Source organism: Podarcis cretensis, assembly GCF_951804945.1.
Source record: "Podarcis cretensis genome assembly, chromosome: 7".
Lineage (NCBI taxonomy): Eukaryota > Metazoa > Chordata > Lepidosauria > Squamata > Lacertidae > Podarcis > Podarcis cretensis.
In genome coordinates, this window is record NC_137176.1 from 71,534,770 (window position 1) to 71,557,625 (window position 22,856).

At 38.8% G+C, this 22,856-nt stretch overlaps 1 protein-coding gene across 34 annotated transcripts in view; it reads left to right on the forward strand.

Moving 5' to 3' along the window:
- RIMS2 (regulating synaptic membrane exocytosis 2) overlaps positions 1-22,856 on the forward strand; it is a gene marked incomplete at its 5' end in the record, with an annotated part of 372,013 nt that overhangs the window by 226,150 nt on the left and 123,007 nt on the right. For 10 of the 34 annotated variants that reach the window (XM_079984093.1, XM_079984104.1, XM_079984115.1 and 7 more), the window contains 5 exons: positions 9,848-9,913; positions 11,554-11,661; positions 17,222-17,293; positions 19,625-19,687; positions 22,647-22,721. The exons of 18 other annotated variants lie outside the window; for them this stretch is intronic. In XM_079984093.1, the coding sequence (XP_079840219.1) occupies positions 9,848-9,913; positions 11,554-11,661; positions 17,222-17,293; positions 19,625-19,687; positions 22,647-22,721 (384 nt within the window). The remainder of the gene's footprint in view (positions 1-9,847; positions 9,914-11,553; positions 11,662-17,221; positions 17,294-19,624; positions 19,688-22,646; positions 22,722-22,856) is intronic. 6 more of the 34 variants (XM_079984123.1, XM_079984094.1, XM_079984116.1 and 3 more) reach the window with 2 other exon arrangements.

Sequence of the window (22,856 nt, forward strand, 5' to 3'; positions counted from 1 at the left end):
GTTCCCATCATCCCTGACCACTGGTCCTGTTAGCTAGGGATGATGGGAGTTGTAGTTCCAAAACATCTGAAGGCCGTGTTTGGGGATGCCTGCTCTAGCTCGACATATGATTAATATATAGAGCTGGGGGAGGGTGGGGATATGTTTTATGGGGAAGTACACTTTGTTAGTACCTTTTAAACAGTGTTGCTTGAGAAGTCTTTTCTATAGCAAGCTGAGATCTACTGACATCTTGGAATTTTAATGAAATAGAAGTGAAGCAGAGATTGTAGTTGGCTTATGTTGCTTACTCTGCAACATTACCTGAGGCATTTTTTGCTTTCATTTTAAAAAATAGACAGGACATTTTTCACCTCATTAACTTGTGTTAATGAAAACTGAATTTGAAATGTTCACCTCCCTCAGTTTCATAATATACTTGCACTTCGGTATTTTTAACACCTTACCTAACAAGATACCAGTATATCTTCCACAATCTTACATGTACAAAAATTAAAGTTGCTTTTTTAAAAAAAGAGTAATATCAATAACAATTTTTCTGATACTATTTTTCAAACAAAAAGTAATATTTCAGACTGCCTGAATCATTTACTATAATTTCTAATTATAAATGACAGAAGCAGCTAGTAGCAAGTTTTAACGTTTTATAGAAAGTTCTTGTCTGGCAGGGATTCAAAAAATCCTTATCCAAATTCCTGAAATGCTTCTATGCATTCACAGGAGCTCTGTAGTTGTTTTCTTCTAGTTGAAATACCAGTCCCCCCCCCAAAAAAAAATTCTGATCTACCAAATCCCACAGTACTCCCTATTAAAGGTACCTGATATTGTGTGGAAAGAGGGATGCAGCAAATGTTCTAGTGCAGGCGTAATGATAACAACAACAACAACAACAACAACAACAATTTTATTACTTATACCCCGTCCATCTGGCTGGGTTTCTCCAGCCACTCTGGGTGGCTTACAGTGTAAAAACATAGTAAAACACAAAAGATTGTTTGGATCCTAACTAAGAATTTAAACAGCATGACAGTTGATTTTGAGGTAAAGTTAAGGTGTCTTTCTCTATTGAAGTAATTCAGTCTTAAAATGGTATAATTTGAAGTGGATTGTGCTTTTGAACTGTTTAGCTTTAATTAAATTTCCTAAACACAAATTCCTCCATTGTGCTTAAATTTAGAATGCTAAATGCCTGATTCACTAGCACGTTAAACTGGACCAGGCAAATTTAAGCTGGCTAAATCTTTGGCTTTTTTGACATGTGTTAGAGAGAGAGAGGGAGACAGACAGACATAATTCTTAAAATAACAAATAGCAGACTATGGGTAGCAGATTCTAGGCGTAATTTCCAAAATAAGAGACACATTCCAGAACTGATACGTTCTGCTGTTCTTTTCAATTTAAAAAGCTGTGGCCTAGAGCACCGAAATACTCTTTTAAGCCATCACTTATAGATGGTGTGGCATTAGGTAAGATGCTATCTTTTAATGGATGAACTCATGCCGCTGAAAGAGTATGCAGACAATTGAGTTAAAAACTCGACTTCAGGCAGATGCTTGACAGAATTATGTGAACCAGAAACTGCATACTCTTTAAGCCACTGTTGTTGGCCCGGTAAATTATAATAGCTTGCCTATTTGTTCTTCTACTGCTTATTCTCTGGGGCCATCAGAACAAAATATACCAAAGTTAAACAGATAGTTTTGAGTATTCTTTGCAGGCCTGGTATCAGACTTTATAACTGATGCAGCCACAGTGCTGCACATACTGATAAGTGTGTCAACAGGGACTTTTTCAACCCCTTTCCTTTTTCTTCAAGGACACTGAAAGAAAGGGCAAAACAAAACTCAGTTCACCAGAAAGAGATAGAAAAAGAGCATTTCGTCCCAATAATCTGGCACTTGATTGGAATATATGGTACTGTTGTTCTGCCATTAGACACCCAAAACTAACTTTCAAAAATTGTTACTTACTCTCATGGTCATCATTACCTCAAAATAGTTTTATGAGCCTGAAAGCACCATAATTTAAAACAGTATATTTTCCTAAAATTTATCAAGCTTGAAAAATTTCTAGTGTGCATTAAAAATGTATTTACAAATATCCTCTGCATTGAGATATTTATTGTTCCAAAACTATGGTCATTTAATAGTGCATTAGCTGAAGGATGAAACAGCCAGCTTCTCTGTTTATTTTTTATACTATCTTTTCTCCAAAGAGCTTAGTTTGTTGTATTTGCCTCCCCCTACCTTTTATCCTCGAAATAACCATGTCAGGTAGTTTAGGCTGACACCAGTAACCTTTGTGGCTTAGTGGGAATTTGAAGACAGGTGTATCCAGTCTAAATTGAGCACTCTAACCAGTGCACCACACCAAAGAGTTTTCAAAGGATCCATATGTTTAAATAGTGCTGCCCAAATTGTCTACAAAATGGGGTGGCTCACTTTATAGAGCAAAAGAGACATGGAAAAGCTCTCCTTAAGGAGAGCAAAATTTGAGCGGTTTACCTTCTCAAATTTGTCACCCCATCCCCCTGTCCCCCTGAGCTCAGCTGGGGTGGGGTGAGGCAAGGATGCCTCATTTGAGAGAGGTGCAGAGGGTTGCTACTAGGCAAATGACATTTTCTGTTGTGGCTCCTGATTGTGGAATGCTCTTCCCAAGGAGTCTCAACTGGTGCCAACTTTGTCATCATTTCAATACCAGGTTTAAAATATCTCTGCTCCCAGATGTTTGGTTGTTTGGTTGTTGGTACCTGATGTAGTTTATTTTGCTGTTTAATTGATGGTCTTACTGAGGTATGTAGAGGTTAAAATGTTGTATTTATATTTTTTTGTATTTTTATTCTTGTTGTCTGTCGGATGTTAATTCCCTTAAGACTTCACAGTGTATGATGATTATTAAATAAAGTAGCAGCAGCAGCATTAATAATAATAATAATAATAATAATAATAATAATAGGATGTAAGGTGTGGTTAGCTCCCCTGGCAAGCATATTCATTTTGCTGTTGAAACTGAGGCAGATTTATCTGTGATGGAGCAGACTTGAGTCTAAACAAATAGGATTTGCTGTTGTCACATCTGTTTTTGGCCTTAAAGTATAAAGAGCTAGGATTCCAGAATAAAGGAAGGAAACTGTCATTGTCAGTACTCTATCAAGTAAAAGCTTATTGGAAAGTTTCTGAGCAGTTGTAGTGTGTAGCATTACGTAACCACTTTGGGAACTCTGATAGAAAAACATGGTGCAAAATGAAGAAATAAAATACTGTATCATTTAGCAGTTTAAGTATATGGTTGCATTGGTGCACTAATTCTAGAGTCTGGCTGCAGCAAAAGCTCTGAGGGTATTTCTCCTCTTTAAGTTGCATGTGCTTCTTGCTGCAGTTCTGAAGTTGAGGCTGAAAGGGTAAGTGGCTATATGCTTACACTGGGAAGCAACATTTGGCCCTTTAAGTTGCTAGCTCATTGTGGCAGCAGGAGAATTAGGCTCCATATCTTTTCAGAAGTAAGTCTCATTCATTTTAGTGTCAATGCTGTAATTATTTATAGTTTCCTGCTTTTACAGTTCCGTTTAGTTCCAGATTATAGGATTTCCCCCCCATGTTGAATAAAGAACTAAGTGATTTTGAACTGGTGAAAACAACGTGAAATAAAGAGACATCGTTGTCAACAATATTAATATATATTCTCATATATGAGAAGAAAGCATGACAGAAAGTATTTGAGGGTTAAATATGTCTTATTTTCTGCATAAGAAATGATTATTTTTGAACCAGTCTAAATGTGCTCAGAAATATCCAGATTTAATTGTATATATATATAAACCTCTGGCCCCCGATTGGCTATGTCTGATGAACGAGGGGCAGCTCCAAGCCAGCAGAGCACTGGAGAATTATTCCCCTTCCATTTCCCTTGTGGTATTCATGCTGCAAATTAGCCACTGTCCCTTGCAGATTGGCCGCCTTCCCATTGAAGGATCTTGTGGCATCCCAAACTAACAAATTTTCTGTAGCAAAAACCTGTTGTGGTCCAAATATTACTTTTCCAGATACATGAAACGATATTCTCTGATACAGATATAAACAGAATGACATGCACATACAATGGGGGAAGATAAAGGATAGAGTGTCCTATTATTCTGTAGAGTGAAATACAATCAAGGTCCAGTGAAAAGGGTAAATGGTCTATTTAGCTTGAGTGTGACCCATTCCTGCAGGTAATGAATTGGCAAATCAAGATGAATAGACAACAAACACCACTTTGCTGTGCCAATTTATTACCAGTAAGGTCACACTCTCTCAATTGGATTTTTTTTACCCTAGAACTTGTTTGCATTCCATTCTACATAGTAATAGGTCACACCTGTCTCTTCCATTGATGAGTCCACAGGTATCTCTTGGTAATAACATCTCTCTTCAGTCTATACATGTGTGGCGTGTGTAGATACACAAAGCCTTGTATTTAGCAGATTAGCTGTTTATCTGACAAAGTGGATTCTTGCCCATTAAAGCATCCAAATTTAGTATTACAGGTTACACCAAAAGCTACTAAATCTGTATAGCGTGAATCCAATATTGTCTCATTCTGTATGGAAATATACAAGACATTAGTTTGTTATTTATTAAAAACTGTTATGTTCTTCCATTCCACAGTTGTATAAAGTAGCTTTAAACCAATTTCATAGAATGAAACAAATTTGTAAACAGAAAACTGTGAACATTAAAACTCAAAACAGCACCACCAAACCCAAAGCACATTCTCCCCCTCTGTAAATCCAGAGGTTTGGGAAAGATAGGATTTTTGAAGGAGTTTGTTCCGAAAGGGGGACCACTGACACTTGGAAAAGATTATTCCAGAAAGTCAGATTTGCTACTAAGAAACATTTGCTTCTTACTCTTGGCAGTTTAGCTTCCCCAAATGTGGGGAGGGGGGAAGTATTTTCAGCTGGGTTCTCAGCTAAGATTTTTAGAGGCTTGAAAAGTTTCATGTGAATTTCTCCACAGTTGCCATAATCTTCTTAACCAAACTGATTTTTGGCATATCCTGATATTTCCAAAATGGGTACACTGACTGTGTGTATCAAATGCGCAGACACTGTTCATATATGTTTAATATAGTTCTGCAGGAACTTATGAGGCATTCTGTGAATATTACAAAACAATATATTTCCATTTACCAAGTATTAATTTCACAAAACTGAGGCACGCTCCATTTGAAGCATGAAATCAGAATGAAATTAACACATTTTAATAGCTTTTCTTTGGGAAGAAGCATTAGTACAGTTGGTCTTCCAATAGCATTGCTCTGAATATTTTCATGTACCTTTCTTCACTATTTATGTCTCATGCCTAATACAACTGAACCTTCTCAAATGTATCAGTAACTCTGGGCTGGTTCAGAAATAACATTCCTGGAGCGGGGATGGTGATGTCATCAATTTAAAATGGCATCTTCTACTCACCCTGAAGGCAGTGTAACACTCTGCTTGCTTAATTCAACACAAACACCTCTCTCTACTATTGGGGGCATCATTGTGCTGCATTGCCTTCATCCTTTCCAGTCCCAGGACCCAGCTTTAGGTCATACATGAATTTGGGGACCCACTATTCCCCCCCCCAAGCTTGTATTTAGATGGTGTTGCTGCTGCTGTTTCAACCTGCCTTAGGAATGGATCCAAAAGGGAATAAACAAGGGTGGGGTTGACTTTTAGCTATCCCCAGGGAAAAGAAATACTAATGGATGCTAACTTACAAAGATTTCTGGTGTGCTCTTGTAATGAGAAGAAATATAGGTTAAAATTTCAAATTGCTGTGTTTTAGCTTATACGAACCTGAAAAAGTAGCAGTAGCTGTTCTTTACAACAATGCATATTTGCAGTATTGGTGTCCTCCAGAATTGTCTCTAGGTCTGATATTCACAGATTCAGTAAAAGCTTAAAGGTAAAGGTAAAGGTACCCCTGCCCGTACGGGCCAGTCTTGACAGACTCTGGGGTTGTGCGCCCATCTCACTTAAGAGGCCAGGGGCCAGCGCTGTCCGAAGACACTTCCGGGTCATGTGGCCAGCGTGACATCGCTGCTCTGGCGAGCCAGAGCCGCACACGGAAACGCCGTTTACCTTCCCGCTGGTAAGCGGTCCCTATTTATCTACTTGCACCTGGAGGTGCTTTCGAACTGCTAGTTTGGCAGGCGCTGGGACCGAGCAGCGGGAGCGCACCCCGCCGCAGGGATTCGAACCGCCGACCTTTCGATCGGCAAGTCCTAGGCGCTGAGGCTTTAACCCACAGCGCCACCTGCGTCCCAGTAAAAGCTTAGTTAGGTGCAAATTAAGTTCAAGTCAGAATAACATCAGAAGAGCTATGAATGTTGCTGATAAAGTCTCAAATTGATTTATTTATAATAGGGATAAGGTATCAGGAAAGGAAAGAGGAACAAAATCACCCATACCTGCCAGGTTCAGCTTAAGTGAACTCATTATTTTTCCTTTGCTAAGGCATCAGTCCTCTGAGTAACGGTTTTCACTGAGAGAGCTGACAAATCCAATAATCTATGGAAAATTACCTGCATAAACACAGAATTGTATTACTGCCCAGTGTAATTTCTTGAATATAGTGGTCCTCGTTATGATATGCTCCATCTCGATAAAGGCAGGATATATACTGAGGTTGCATTTTCCTGACTCAGACAAGTCAAATCCTGCAGAATGGCAGAGCTTAAATCTCTATGCAAGCTTTAGCTTTAAGTATCTCCCGAGACCAACAAATCATGCTGCATTGCTGTTCATACTGTGATGAGAGCTACTGATTTTGATCTGCCAAAATGAGAAATTTTGAAATGACAGGCTACTAGGACATGATCCATGACAATTTATGCTTTGAGAAAGAAATTGCTATAAAAAGTCACCTTGATAAAACCAGTACCAAACTGGAAAAAAAGTTTTGTGATAGTGTTTCCAAAATAGAAAAAGACTGAAACCAGCTTTCCTCTTAATAGTTGCCACTGGAATGATGCTAAAGCAAAGTGTTATGATATTTTAAACTGATATGTACAGCTGTATTTTGATTCTGGGTCTCCTTTCCTAATCTGCACATAAATTATTCTGAATCTAGCAACATTCCCATCTCACTTTGTCTTAAATATAAAATGAAAATATTGTTTTTATAACTCTAGAGATGAATGGTGACATTAGAAAGGTTGATAGTGGGGTATCTTGAATTATGCATTTTTCTATTTGTTACTGTCTCACCTTGTTCTCTCCCCTGCACCACCACCATTGTTTCTAATGGAAATACCATAAAAGGGTACCTTGTATACTCAGTCCATTATTGCTACAATATTTGTCGTATCATGAAGAAAAGAACATTCAATATTTGTTTGTCACTTTTAGCCAATATAAAAAGGGCTAGGTATATGAGTAGCAAAGGGTGAATCAGTTTGTTTCTAGTCTGTGTCAGTTTGACATGTATTCACTCATAAATCCTTTTCATCTCATTTCCATAATAATCTGTGAATATATTTTTAAATACACACCAAAAAATTCACAAATTAAATATTTTATTTTTATTTTAGAATTACATTTCTAAATGTATTTTCTCCTGACATAAAGGTAAAGGTAAAGGTACCCCTGCCCGTACGGGCCAGTCTTGACAGACTCTGGGGTTGTGCGCCCATCTCACTTAAGAGGCCAGGGGCCAGCGCTGTCCGGAGACACTTCCGGGTCACGTGGCCAGCGTGACATCGCTGCTCTGGCAAGCCAGAGCCGCACACGGAAACGCCGTTTACCTTCCCGCTGGTAAGCGGTCCCTATTTATCTACTTGCACCCAGAGGTGCTTTCGAACTGCTAGGTTGGCAGGCGCTGGGACCGAGCAGCGGGAGCGCACCCCGCCGCAGGGATTCAAACCGCCGACCTTTCGATCGGCAAGCCCTAGGCGCTGAGGCTTTAACCCACAGCGCCACCTGCGTCCCACAACGCCACCTGCGTCCTGACATACCTATTGCTAAATGCATATTTTCCTAATGCATATTTCTACATGTATTTTAATATGTTTTGGAGCCTAGAACCACAGTGGAATATTTGAGAAGTGTAAAATCTGATGGCTAACTAAGTACTGATTTAGACATTAGTCCAGGAGGGTGCAGATGAGCTCAGATCAGAATTTGAAAATACCGGATTCCTCAAGGTTCCTTGTGATACTTCAAATCTTGACCGTTGGGTTTAATTACTTCTAGAAAGGTTGAAGGTAGGACAATGCTTATGCCCCACCTACTAGGGAATGCCATTTACAGCCCGATGTGGTGGGGTTTGGGGAACTGTTGGTGACAGGATTTCCCATGTGACTGGGAAGCGCTTTGTGTACCTTCCAGCCATGCAGGAGGTTGAGAGATGAGTGAGACTAGGGAAGCCAACCAGCATTCAGCCTGTCTCCCTGAGGGGCAGAGCTTCAGGAATGGACCTGACTGGAGACTGCCCACTGTCAGGTACATTCCTGGAGCATATAAGAGAAGATATTTTATTCTTCACTTGGTTATCAGCCAGTTTAACCTCCCACCCTCTTCTCTGTACTTTAACACTTGCCTTCTTGCAAGGATAGGATAGTGCTCGATGGACATTGCTATGGACTGTCATTGGTCTCTGCTTTCAGGGTCAGGGAGCAATTTTGCTTCCAGGCAATTTGGCATGGTCCTGTAGATTTCCACCTACTTCATGGCAGTCATCACAACTTGAGTCCTCACTCTGGGAATGTCCTCTTTCTCCTGCCTAAACTTGCTGAATTTGATGCCCCCTACGCAGGTGGCGCTGTGGGTTAAAGCCTCAGCGCCTAGGGCTTGCCGATCGAAAGGTCGGCGGTTCGAATCCCTGCGGCGGGGTGCGCTCCCGCTGCTCGGTCCCAGCGCCTGCCAACCTAGCAGTTCGAAAGCACCTCTGGGTGCAAGTAGATAAATAGGGACCGCTTACCAGCGGGAAGGTAAACGGCGTTTCCGTGTGCGGCTCTGGCTCGCCAGAGCAGCGATGTCACGCTGGCCACGTGACCCGGAAGTGTCTCCGGACAGCGCTGGCCCCTGGCCTCTTAAGTGAGATGGGCGCACAACCCCAGAGTCTGTCAAGACTGGCCCGTACGGGCAGGGGTACCTTTACCTTTACCTTTATCTATATGAACTGTGGGCTGATTAGGTAAAAGGTAAAGATAAAAGACCCCTGGATGGTTAAGTCCAGTCAAAGGTGACTATGGAGTTGTGGCGCTCATCTCGCTTTCAGGCTGAGGGAGCCGGTGTTTGTCCACAGACTGGTTTTCTGGGTCATGTCGCCAGCATGACTAAACCGCTACTGGCGCACGGAGGACCGTGATGAGTGCCAGAGTGCGCGGAAATGCTGTTTACATTCCCGCTGTGTTGGTACCTATTTATCTACTTGCACTGGCATGCTTTCAAACTGCTAGGTTGGCAGGAGCTGGAACAGAACAATGGGAGCTCACCCCATCGCAGGGATTTGAACTGCCAACCTTCCGATCAGCAAGCCCCAGAGGCTCAGTGCATAGAATTAAGCTCCCCCATATCTCTAGGATTTACAGATGTTCAATAGAGAAAGATTATCACAGTGCAGCATAGCAAAGTTATAAATTGTTCCTCTAGGTGATAAAAATACCATTAACATTTCCTTCAGAGTTTTTCCGGTATTCTTTGCATTTTTTCCATGCTTTTGTGATGTTTATAGAATTATACTGATTAGAGACTATGATTTTGTAGCTGCTGTGTTGTCATGTCGTTTGTCCTTCAGTTTCCTTTTTAGGATGTGTGTTCATTGGTCTTCATTTCATTGTCTTACATTTTCATTTTTTGTTTCTGCTATGCTTTCAGTCCTTATGTCAGTCTGCCTTGGTCTCAACACACTCAGTCCATTGACTACCACCATAGAAATGCCAGGTATCTGTTTTCCTGTGTGTGTGCCTCTGTGTGTATAAATGCATGTCCCTGCTTGCACCTATATTTTTACTTCACTCTGTTCAGGTCACTGAAGGGTATTGCAGGATTGCTTTATAGGCAAATATTTAGAAGATTAGTAGGTGTTAAAGTAGGTGTAAAGACTGAAAACATTCAGCTGTTTGTTTGCCTAGCCATACTCTACCTGATAACACCCACTTCCTGTTATTGGCATACATGAAATAGCAGTTGATTTATGAGGTTTTGTCTTTGAACTTCCAAATGTTAGGGTCAGGTCATTGATCATTCCAGAAAAGGTATATGGGTCACACCCACACCATATATTTAAGTGTATTTTAAGTGTCTTTTATGGATGTGACCCATATACCTTTAAAGCACATGGCTTCCCCCAAAAGAATTCACAGAGCTACAGTTCCCAGTACCTTTAACAAACTACAGTTTCTAGGATTCTTTGGCTGAAGCCATGTGCTTTAAATGTAGGGGGTGTGTAGTTTCTAGACCTATGTATAACATTTCAAAAAGTCACTATCCCAGGCAGTGTTGACAACATTCAAGTAGGTTAATTTCCATACTGAAAGAATAAATGATGTTACATGAAGGACAAGTATTAAAGCTGGTGTAGTGTGTTATCTAAATGGGTGAGCTGTGACCCTGGAAAGACCTAGCTGGAATCTCATCTGAGCTATGAACTCAGTTGGTAGCTTTACATGCACATCTGTCTCTTAGCTCCAGTGCTCCCAGCTGTAGTTTGGGGCTAATAATGCTACCTACCTTACATAATAATTGTAAGGATTATTGCAATATGGTACATGTGAAGTCCTTTCAGCCCTCAAAACTACAGTACTATATAAATGTTGTGTACTGTTATTGCTGTTGTTATTATTCTTAATTATTGTTATTCCAGAGACTGGGATGCAAGCAGAGTGCCTCATGAACTGCATGTTTTTGTAGCTTGACATATGGTTTTCACTGTCAGCCTCTGACAGTAATTAACACTTCTTAGAAAGGAATAGAAGTCTTTCAGACTCGGGTCATGCAGTTATTGTCTCTAAATAGGTAGTTAGCACTGGTAATGCTGTTTGTATCTTGTGGATGTAGCAGCAGGTACAAATTTATATCTCCCTGGAGTGGGATAGTTGTGTGAATCAGAGATCATTACATCAAGGTCAGCACTGAAAGTGGCTTTGGATGTTATTGAAGAAGTGTCATCAACAAATGCAGTTACTACCTACTTCTGCATTTGGATGGCAGTGCTTCTTGTAATATTTGAAGGTGAACTTATGCAGAGGAACTTGTGCAAGCTACCACTTCTGTAAGTAAATTTTGCCTATGTGACTTTTGATTGGACTATCACCAAAGTCACTTGTGTGCCACTTCTGGAACTGTTCTGAGTTTCTCTTATTCTTAGACTTACAATCTAAAACCATGATAGTGCTTTAATTATCACTTTGAGAATGCTTTGCATTAATCATAAACATTTATACATTAACATGCTTTATATGTACATCTGAATTGGTCTTTTTTTTCTTTCTTTGTCATTTGCTTCTCTGTGTTTACCTTTGTGTCTCATTTGTGTACATGTCTTAACTGTAGCTTCATGTTCATCCCTTATGTTTTGGCAGCAAGGATCACTCAATGTATCCTATCTTTTGCGAAGATGCAATCAGATTACTTCGATCCCGTACGATGTGCCGTACCTATTCTGAGGGTGCTTACTATGAATTTGAGAGGTATAATTGGTGTGGCATGTTTGTTTAGTCTCCCACATCATTCATAAGCAAACAGTACTCTGATGTTCAGTAATCTGCAATTTAAGTTTTAAATGGTACATTGGAGGAAAGAAGAAAAGGCACTAATGCAGGAGAAAATGAAAGGTCTCCCCAAAGGTGTGCAAAATACATTATATAACTCATGATGTGTTGGATATTAAAACTCTTTCTCTGAGGTGACTCTAAAAACAAAATCCACATGCCACCCATTAACAATTCATTAATAAAAATCATATTCAAAGATAAATGTATCATAAAAATGAACATACCCAACTGGATGCATAACAAGACTCACTAAACAGGGATATTATTTTATGACCTTTAGATTAGTGAAGATAGTCTGATCAAAGGTTTCCTTTGCTTTATAGACTGTGTCATTGCTCTCTTTAATTTTATCATGATTTTTTCTTTGTAAATTTAAAATATTATCATCTGCATTGCTCTTAGAATTACTTTATTCTTAGAGAGCATAAATTTTCCTTTTTATTCTGGTATCAATCATTAATTTGGCCAAATAAATAAATAAAAATATAGAAGCTGATTTCCCCCCTTTTGCACGAATTACAGGCATTGTTGTATCATACCAACCTAATTTTACATAAATGGCATCCAGAAAAAAAGGATATTGTTGTGATGTTGTGTGTAAACCATGGTGTTTGTTGAATTCCACAGCTTAAAGGGACTAATTAGGACTCTTTCATGTTGTGCCTTTTTTTCACCCCCTGGCTATATCAGTTGCATAATTTCAAGGTTTGTTATGTCTTGTAGCACTCTTGTGTTATGAGCATCTTTTTCTTGTCAGAACCAAACTACATTTCATAGCTCCTCCTATAAATCATCCTATCCTTAATTTAGAGCTCTGTCTTCAGACTACCATGTCAGCCACTCTATATAGCTACACCAATTTTAGGATTAAAATTGTAAACATGGCTCTTTCATTTTCTTAATTTCTTGGTTCTTTAGCTTTTTTGTATTTATAGTGGTACCTTGGTTCCCAAACTTAATCCTTTCCGGAAATCTGTTCCAAAACCAACACGTTCTAAAACCAAGGCGTGCTTTCCCATAGAAAGTAGTGCAAAATTGATTAATCCATTCCCGACTTTAAAAAACAACATGAGTTTTACTATCTAATGAGACCATTGATCCATAAAATGAAAGCAATAATCTATATACTGTACTATAAAATAAATAAGACAGTATTGTAGATGATAAAAATTAAAAATTTTTTTTTTCTTACGTGCACTGATGATAGTCATTGTTTGGATGGTTTTTTTAAATCAATTTCTGCAGTCACACAATCAATCAATCAATCAATCAATCAGTAGCTGAACAGGGTTCCACACAGTTACAAAAGCAAGTCACAAAAATGAAGTCACAAGCCACAGCCCCAAATCGGAAGTCACAAGCCACAGTCACAAGTCAGTCCCATAAAATGAAGAAGTCACAGTCAAAAAAACTGGAAATGCCAAAGAAACAAAAATGCAAAAAATAGCAAAAACAAAAGCTCCAAAAGCGGAACATCTTCAGTTTCTAAGGCAAAGTTCACAAACCGGAACACCTACTTCCGGGTTTGCAGTGTTCTGCTTCCAAGTTGTTCATAAACTAAGCTGTTCTTAAACCAAGGTACCACTGTACTTAAGTATACATCCATGTATACTTTACTCCAAAAGAGGAAAATTCCCAGATCAAAAATAACAAATTTCAGTAACTGTTAGGTTCTCTTTATGGCCTCTGTATACTCTTACAAATTGATTCTGTCCCCGTACATGTACAGCATGTTACTCTTGAACTTCTGGAACATGAGGTGTCCATTTCTCTCCCTGTGACTAATTTCAAATAGTACAAAGAGGCTTTGTCATGTGTTATTGCAACACCCACTGAATTCCCCTTTTACTGCCATGGTATATGCCTTATACATTACTATGAGGTGTTGTAAGCAAGAATGAAAATTAACATTTCTCTGTGTTTTTTTATCTTCACAATCAATTGCTCATAATGATTACGAGCGATCCTCAGATTATTTTTTTGAGTTTTGGGGTACAACATAAAGTGCAAGGGCAAGGTTACCTTGCTGTATGTGCATTGCCTTGCCTTAAAATTTACAAAATGAACCAGGGCAATTAGATAATCCAAACTTAAAACTGTCCAGTGGGCAAAAGTCCTGGCACATTCAGAGATGGTATATCTGAAAACTTCAGTTATATCCCCATTATTGAATTCCCTGGGAGTCACGGTAGCTGAGAGGCTATGATGGAGATGGATCCTGACCCTCAGATAGATGAAATCTTGAAAAGGATCATATAAGACTTCCCTAAATGATGTGGATCTGAAGACAACTTCCAAAATCCCTGAATAAAAGAGGTTGTGGAAACTGCCAGTATTATATCTAGCAGAATTAATTCCTGAAAGAAAAGATTTGATGCCATTTAGGTTTCACTTAAAGAGCTGGATAAAAGTAGACTGCTAAACTGCTTTCAAATCCATTGAAACAAATACCTGGACATTAAGGATGTGCCTTGGATACCTAGGCCCAGTATTGTTATCCTTTCCTCTATCTCAGAAAGGAAGAACAAGAGTTGTTTTTCAGCAAAGATCAGGCTCCATGGAATCTTCTTTCCAGTAACAAAGGGGTTCCAGAGATAGCTTACGGTAAATATTTTCCCCAAAAAATGTGCCCACCTTGTAAAGCAGATTGCTTTTTACACAACATCCCTGGTAGGTAAGAGTGATGGAATGTAGTGGTTGCAGATGATTTACGTTTCAGTACACCCTTGCATTCTACATACTTCAGCAGTGGCATTTGCATTGGAGGTGCTGCCAGTTGTTTAGTGACTCATGAACTAACTACTGCCAAACCAGTCTTGAACCTTCCACATCCAGAAAATTGGAAGATAATTTATCAGTTTTAGCAAGATGGATGTTGTTTTGTGGTCACATAATTACCATATTGTTGGCAATTTGCTAGGCAGAAAAAATGAAAAAAATGAGCAAACTCCTCTCAGCTCAATAAATCAAGACAATTCAAGATCAAACAGTGGTTCTGGTTCAAGTTTGTTTTCTAATTAAGCTTATGCAAACCAATTCCCCAAGTTTGACTGTAATAGCTAACTATGGTTTCTTAAAAAGTGAAAACAGAAAATTTATATCTCCTTGTGACCACAAAAGTGGGGGAAGAAAGAGTACGCAAGCTTGAGGCTCACCATAGCTTGTTCAGATAGCAGGACAGCAGCATCTGAATGGGACTATGATCATTCAATAACTTTTCACCATCTCCTAATCTTTCCTGGCATATGGTTAGATCACTCAGGGCAGATATGGGGCTTGTGCTGTTTGGTTCCTTTGATTTTCCAATGGAACTTCAAGTTAAGCATTACATTACCTAGAGTACAGGGTTGTTGTTAGAAACATTAGATGCATGTTTTATATGACTTTCCCCCCTCCTTAACATCTAGTTCTCTGTTGTGGCCTCTGTGTAGTTCCACAGATGGGATCTGTAGCTCTGCAGGCCGTTCATTGAGGATTTGGCATCTGTGGCACTCAAACTACTTTGATAAATGTTTGAAGATGTGAGAATAAGGTAGCCCAGACCAAGCAGCTCAGATATCCATGCCACCATTGGATCTGAAGGCCTCAGATCTGATAAACCAACAAGAAGAATTACAATTTCATTAGTTTCATTGTGAGAGATTTGGCTGATTCAGGCTTCATATACATTCCAGTGTATATGTAGCTGCAGACATATGGGGGGAAGGTTTATAGAGTATAAACATCTAATAGCCAGGTTGTCTCTTCCTAAAGATGCATCAACTTACATACAGCAGCAAGGAGGTAGCAGAGGTGACACTGGGCACTCCAGATATCCAGCAGTGCCTGTTTTGCTACTAGAAATAGGACTACATAGGGAAATGATACTATTCACATCAATTTTTGCTGGAGATAAGACCCTCTGACCATTGAAGGGCCTCCCCCCCACCAGTGGAAATTGATGCAAATAGCATGTTTTTCTGCTGGGGATGTAGTCCCCATTCCTATAGGAATAGATGCTTTACCAAGAAACTGAAACACCCATGGCTTTTCCAACACTATAGGTAAGCTGATGATCAAGGGCTCAACATTGTGTTGGACCATTGGATTCTTATCATTGGGTGCATTAATTATGCAAAACAATTTCTGCTCATTCTATCCCTACCCGCTTATTTCTAAGCTGACCTCTCTACAAACAGCTAAGCATACAGAGGATTTGAACATTTTTTGACCTGGCAGCAAAATGCATTAGTTGACAATTTGGGAAGGAGTACCTTACTCTCTAAAAACTCTAGAAGTTTCTATGAACTGGCTTATCCAGATGGAGATCCTATATGAGTGAATTTACAGGCAGCTACTCCCAGAACAGCAGTTAAGGGTAAATGTAACTGTTTTGTACTTATGCCAAGTCCTGATTTCATTACGGCATGTGTTTCCCTGCTCCAGATAACTGTCTGCACTACATGCAGGCATGTACATGTGACATTGCATGTCCGCGTTGCGGTGGGCACCCACAATCCCAAGGGTGAGTTGGCACCCTGTCTTGAAGCTTCACCCTGCTACTGTCATTGCTATCCATGCCAGCCACACAACCCGCAAGCCACATACCCATCAGTCCCCCTTGTGTGGAATAGCCCTATGCATGTACATTGTTATGCACATGGGGCCCTTTAACATGGTCACTAACACACAAATTGCCAATGGAAGGGCAAGGCTAGTCAATGCAACCCCCTCACAGGTGCTTTCAACTATGGCCGTGCCAAAAGCTGTCAAAAGTTTCCCAAAAATATTCTCCCCATGAAAAAAACAGGGACAAGCTTTCTGCCTTTCAGAGGGAATTTATCTGGATTTTTTTTCCAGTGGCGGGCAAGGAGGTTTGCAGCTTACAAAGTGGCTGCAGCATGAAGATCTCTCTGCATTCTGCCACCATCCATGTTTCCTGGAATGTTTTGAGAGTGACATCTTGTTGCATTGCATCACTCCCAAGGTTACATTTAAATCCTCAGGCACATTACATGGTTAAGTAATGTAACCACCTCTCCATGAAATTTTTTTGGGGGGGATTTCTTCTCTCTTCACCTCCCTCCGAAAAATGTCAGAGGTGGTTTCATTTCACACTCATCTGCAAATGGTAGAAAAATGAATATTAGACTCAGTTATACTTTGAACCTTTGAGGAAGTTGTCATGTGAGCTTTATTAATGACATCAGAATATATGATAATTTAAATTAGATTAAAATTAGATTAAAATTTAAATTAGATGAAACAGAGGAGAAGAGGAAATTGCTGTTTTCAGCACAGTACTTGTTCTTTTTATTGTACATTTCCTCCTTTAGGTATCTTTGATGTTTGCTAGACTGCCTCATGCAGCAGGAAAAGGGTTGGATGAACATTACATAATGGTCATTATCTTTTGTGATAAAGCAAGAAAAAGCATAGAGCACCTAAGGCAATTCAAAAATGTCTGAAATATCTTTGCTGTTTATTTTATGTTCAGGAGGAATAGAAAGGAGGGAAGAGTGCCTATAACATATTATGATGACACTGATATTTCCCCTACTCCTGAAAGGTATTTTGATTCATATAGTAGATGTAGATAAGAATCTGTATTAAAGCATTTTCTGAGCACCCCTGCTGTAGAATTTTGAAATAGCTAAGAATTGTGATACTTGTGTTCTTTGTGCAATATATTATTCCAAGTGATCTGTTATAAAAGGCTTGAACTAGCAGTGAGTAGTTTAGTATTGCATGAGCCGCACAGTACTTTTTCACCCAGAAGATATTTACTGGTAGAATGTGTGCACTGCAGCCAATTTCTTCTTAACACTGTTACTTTTCTCTTATGCCCATACCTTTCCCCCCACAAGTAACAATGTCACAAATCTCTGGGTTTTTTCTGGATATCCCTACTAAGCATCTTATTTGCAGGGGTTAGGGTTATGTAGGCATTTTGGGAATCAATCCAAAGCTTCTGCATTGCATGCATAGGTGCAAAAGTGAGATTTTGCAGAAACAGGAGATAACAGTGACCTCTGCATAGGGGTGATCTATTCATACATTGGAGCTAAGTATGTGTAGTGATGCTACTGGTCTGTGAAACTTCTCTTTAAACATAGGCTTCTCCCAGTCTAAGACTTAATCGGTGCTGCACAAGTACTGTGAAAAGGGCAGGGCACTGAAGCACTGATGGTCAGCTGGCTGTTCAGCCAATTCCAGGATAGTTGGTTGGATTGACAGGAGGAGGATGAGCAGGAAGCTGCTTATTATCCCTTGAAGGTTACCTCCAGCCATGCCTGTTCTAATATTTGTATCAGTTTGGCTGATGAGAGTTTATGGGTAGTTGAGACTAATGCACTAATATTAGAAACGGGTCACTTTCTCAGCTGCCTGCTAAGTAGTTTTTGCAAGCCTTGATAGTCTTAGCCACTGCTAAAGATGCTAAGGATGTTCCCCCACCCCAATAGCATATATTGCTACCTGTACATGGATGCTGTTTCACTATTGTGAGAGGATTCTGTATCTGTACATTTGAGTAATTATTATATGATTTGGCTAATTGCATAATAGTTTCATTATTCTGATTTTTTGCTGTTATTATTAAACATCACACCTTATGCAATTCCTAAACCAAAAGAGATATTTCCCTATACCCAAAGTGCTTATTTACCATTTTCCCTATACCCAAAGTGCTTATTGGACATGGTAAAAAAAAAAGGGGGGGGGGTTATTTCTGAATACTTTTGAGGATTTCTCCTGTTATCTGCTAACATAAAAGTACATATTTAGGTGTACACACACACACACACACACACACACTTAAAGATTCATTATATCTTGTTTTAAATTACTTCATTCTTGAATTTTATTTTCATGAAAGCACATGGTTCTGATTTTATAAGTCAACCTACTTATTTCTGTAACAGTAATATGCCGTTGGTAGACATAGCAAATCACATCTGTTGTCATATCTTCTTGTCATTGCTTTATTTCCATATTTTCCCCATCTTATAAAAATTTTACAATTTTGAGTAAGTCATTTGATTGCAGCCATGCTGCATAAGTTACACTGATGAACATAACTTGGTGAGGTCCATTAATTTCACTGGGCCTATTGTGAATATAACTTAGTTGAATATGACCCAAAAAATTCCACTATATTGTATAAAACACACTATTCTTGCAAACAGTATTCACATAATGTTATATATTTTTAATTACCCCAGTTGAAATATTTGTTACTTACACTGTGTGTATGGTTAGGCTAAAGAATACACATTATTATGCCATCAGTAAATGCAATGTATTATTATGTGTTTCATGGATATATGCAAAGCATTTATACACTGCTGTTGCTGCCAGCACATCTGTATGTATCCTGTATGTATCCCATAGTTACATGTGGCATACAAACCAGGATTGGCCATGGCTCCCTTCTACATGCGTAGAAGTTGGCAGAATAATTTGCTGCCCCATAGAGTATGAAGTGGCTCTCAGTTTCACAGCACTATAATGCCAGTGATACAGATATATGGTCTAGTGCATATATTTAAGATTGGAATGGCTGTTTGGTTATACATATTTTAACTGTAAAAAGAAAAGAGGTTCTTTGAATATATTCCATAAAACACAAGTCTTATCAAAACAATATAACACAGAAAACCAACAAACAAAGCATAGACTGAATATTAGAAGATAATAGGTCAAATGGGCTGACAGTGATTCAATGCACCAATATGCTAAGGGGGAACATACATATACATCCATTCATTGAAAGAGATATACAGAAAACACTGGAAATAATTGCCAGATTAGTCAGTCAAAAATATGTTTTCATGAAAAGTGTTGATATGTAAATAGCTTCATCTTTATAACATGTCTTTATTTTAACTGCATTGCAAAGGTATTACAATGGTGCAAGTTCATGGGCAGATCATGTAGTCAATGGTTCAGCTGAAAACTATGGGTAAGTAAAGAGTGTAGTGTTACATTTCTATAATTAAAGACATGTACTCATAATTTAAATGTAGTGTTATTTTATTAATGGGTTTCACACCTGATAAGTGTCATTTCTTTCACTAGACCTAAGAGGGTTAGGTTTTAATATGACATGTCCATTATTTTCTTCTTTCCATGTTGCATCACACACATAGTTTGTTTAATTGTATGTAGATCTTTCTCAAAGAACAACAGTTACAGGTAAGCAAACCTGTTTTCTTTGAGCAGGTTTCCATACACAAGCATATGTACACGTTGTGTCCCTGTATCTGACCCTCTTTTGTAGATTATGTTCTGTTCATTTTTAATCCAAAATTACCTGTGCACTGACACTACATTTAAATTAATTAATAAGTCACATTGTATCCCTTATTTCCAGAGTTAGTTTCAGCCTCATCATGGGAAGAGAGAGAATAGCAAATATGCTTCAAATATTTATATGAATCTGGGTTTTTACAGTAATTGGAAAAAGTTTCATAGAAGACAGATGACACAGTTTGGAGGCAGTGAAAATGAAGCAGCATAGTAGGAGCTCTTCAGGTGAAACACTGTCCATCTCCAGTTACGTGTGTTGTTGTGATTGTAGTGTCAGCTGATAGTGGTCAATCAACAGCCGAAAACTTTGGAATGTTCTGATTAACAGCAGTCTGTTGGAAACCCAAATGCCTCTGCTCTGTAAGATAAAGGCTCTCATACCAAGAAGGAAATTGTGAATTGTGAACGGCCTTTTGTTGCAATTTATGTGGTAGTGGTGCTATAATTTACCTTTCCTTCCCGGTGGTTGTTGTTGTTGTTGTTGTTGTTGTTTTGCATTTTTTCATTATTGGTAAACTTCTGAATAGTTCCAAACTTTATGCCACTCGTTTATAGGCCACCCAAAGCTTATATAGTAGCCCATTTCTGTGTTTCAGTAGAGAGAAAAATGAATAAAGGATTTGCACACTAACATGTCGACAGTCCACTCTGGCAGGTGTTTGCAAACTGCTCCACCAAAAAAACAATTCAAGAGAAGTTAAGATCCTTTTTTTAATTTTGTTCTGCCAGATAGATTTGCCATGCAGATATATTGCTTGGGGAACATGAAAATTGATGGAGCAATAGATTTTGTTTAGTGGATCTCATTTCATGCATCCCTAGATAGTGTAAACAGCATTTGATGCAGCTAGAATAACTGGATATTTTTGAGTTTTTTGTTGTAGTTTCTTTTCATGGCACTTGGCTACATCATTTTCTTTCCAAATATTATGATACATAGCTTAACAATAAAACCAACTTTGTTCAATGCGGTATATGAGGTGTTAGGGGAGGGGGAATACCACTCGTGGGGACACATCGTGCTCCTTTTGTGGTAGTTTGTCCACCTTTGGTCCCCACCCTGCACTTGCCTGTGGCTCCTAGAAGCTGTCAGCATAAGACAGTGGCCACACCCAGGAATGGTTTCGACTGGCCAGCCAAACCAGGTGGGAGTAACAAATGGGTCTCTCATCCTTGGTGAGTTGGGAGCTTCCTTTGCACGAAAAAACAGGCTCTGGCAGATTGAGCGGATGAGACCAATAGTGGTTCCAACAGTCAGGAAGAGTTTCTGCACATGCTGTAGAGGGAAGTGAGTGGTAGATGGGGCTCATCAACCTGGGAAGGTAGCCCATCTAGGAGAAGTAAAACTCTGTTCCTAAATCCCCGCTGCCTTGTGGAATATCTTAAGGAGAAGAAGAGGCTAAGGAGTAAACGCTGCAGAGAAAATCCAGAGCGGAGCCCCTAAGACAGCTGGTTGTATACTGCCTCCTGGCAACTCCTGCAGCCAAGCTGGTGCCAAATATGTTGCATCAGTGAGGCCGAGAGAGGGGTCTTGTTGTCTGCACAGCCCAGGACCTTCATACACACTGCCCAAGCTTACAACCCAGTGAGGTTCATTATTGGGCCTATAAGTTATTTTATACTTTACTTAACTGGCAGTAGCAGGTGAATGAGAAATAAGGAAAAATAAATATATTTGGGAAGAAATAGGACTGTCTTTTACTACTTGTGTAGAGACTGGAGCATTCTGTAATAGATGATTTAAAAAAAATCAAAATGCTACATATCATATAGCATATAAAATGTACAGAAACAGCGCAGAGGTGGGATACTAGGAAAGAAAAGAATCATATTCTCTGCCTTACATAGAGACTGGATGCATAAATCTGTTCATTTTTAATTTCTGACTTTGCTTATAGGCAGCCTTGAAGCAAATGGTGGAAAATTTGTTAAAACTAATCTAGGAAACACTTTATGTATTTTTAAAACACTCCTAAAATTAAACCACATTTTTCCTTCCCATTTAATTAGCTGTTTGGATTTAACAGAGTTTATGTTGGGGTTTTTAACTTCATGGGAAGAAAATATGGAGGAAATACTTCTTATAGCTTTTAGAAATACTTTAGAAATTAGGAATTTTCACGAATAGCTTGCTGTGATAGATATTTTGGAAAAACTATTTACTCATATCATAGACTTTTGGGATATACTGCTTAGAAGCGATCACAAGTACATAATGGTAAAAATGAAATCTTATGTAAACAGATTCATTTTTTCTGGTTTGCCATAGCATACATTCATCATATATGGTCTCTTTAAGACATTATTTTATTATCTCAATTCTATATTCAGTATATCTGAGCATACTTTTGCTTATATTACATATATGATGGCTTAATTTTATAATATTATTACATATGAATTTTATGATTATATTATGCAGTATTAGTGACTGTGGTCCGCTTTAAAATGAAATCTCAGTTACTCAGTATGTAATTATTTTAAAATTGTTTTGTTGATAGCTTAATACTGGTGTTTTACCTTGGTTAAAAAATAGAAATATGAGTTGTTTGTGTGTAGCAATGGTTAAAGATGGTGTGCTAACAAAGGATATTGTGTCTGTGACCAAACAGCAAATTTCCAATAGCTAGTAGAAGAATAGCATGTCCAAGGATTGAGATCCAACAGCCTTCCACAGATACAGACAGGTACTTCCAGTAAAAAGTAGCTAGTATAGCCTTGCACTTGTTACTCTTAGGTATTTGTTTGTTTTTATTCCTGTTGCAGTGCAATCAGTGTCTCTAGAAGTAGAGGAAGCCTTAAATGGTCATTAAAATGCACCA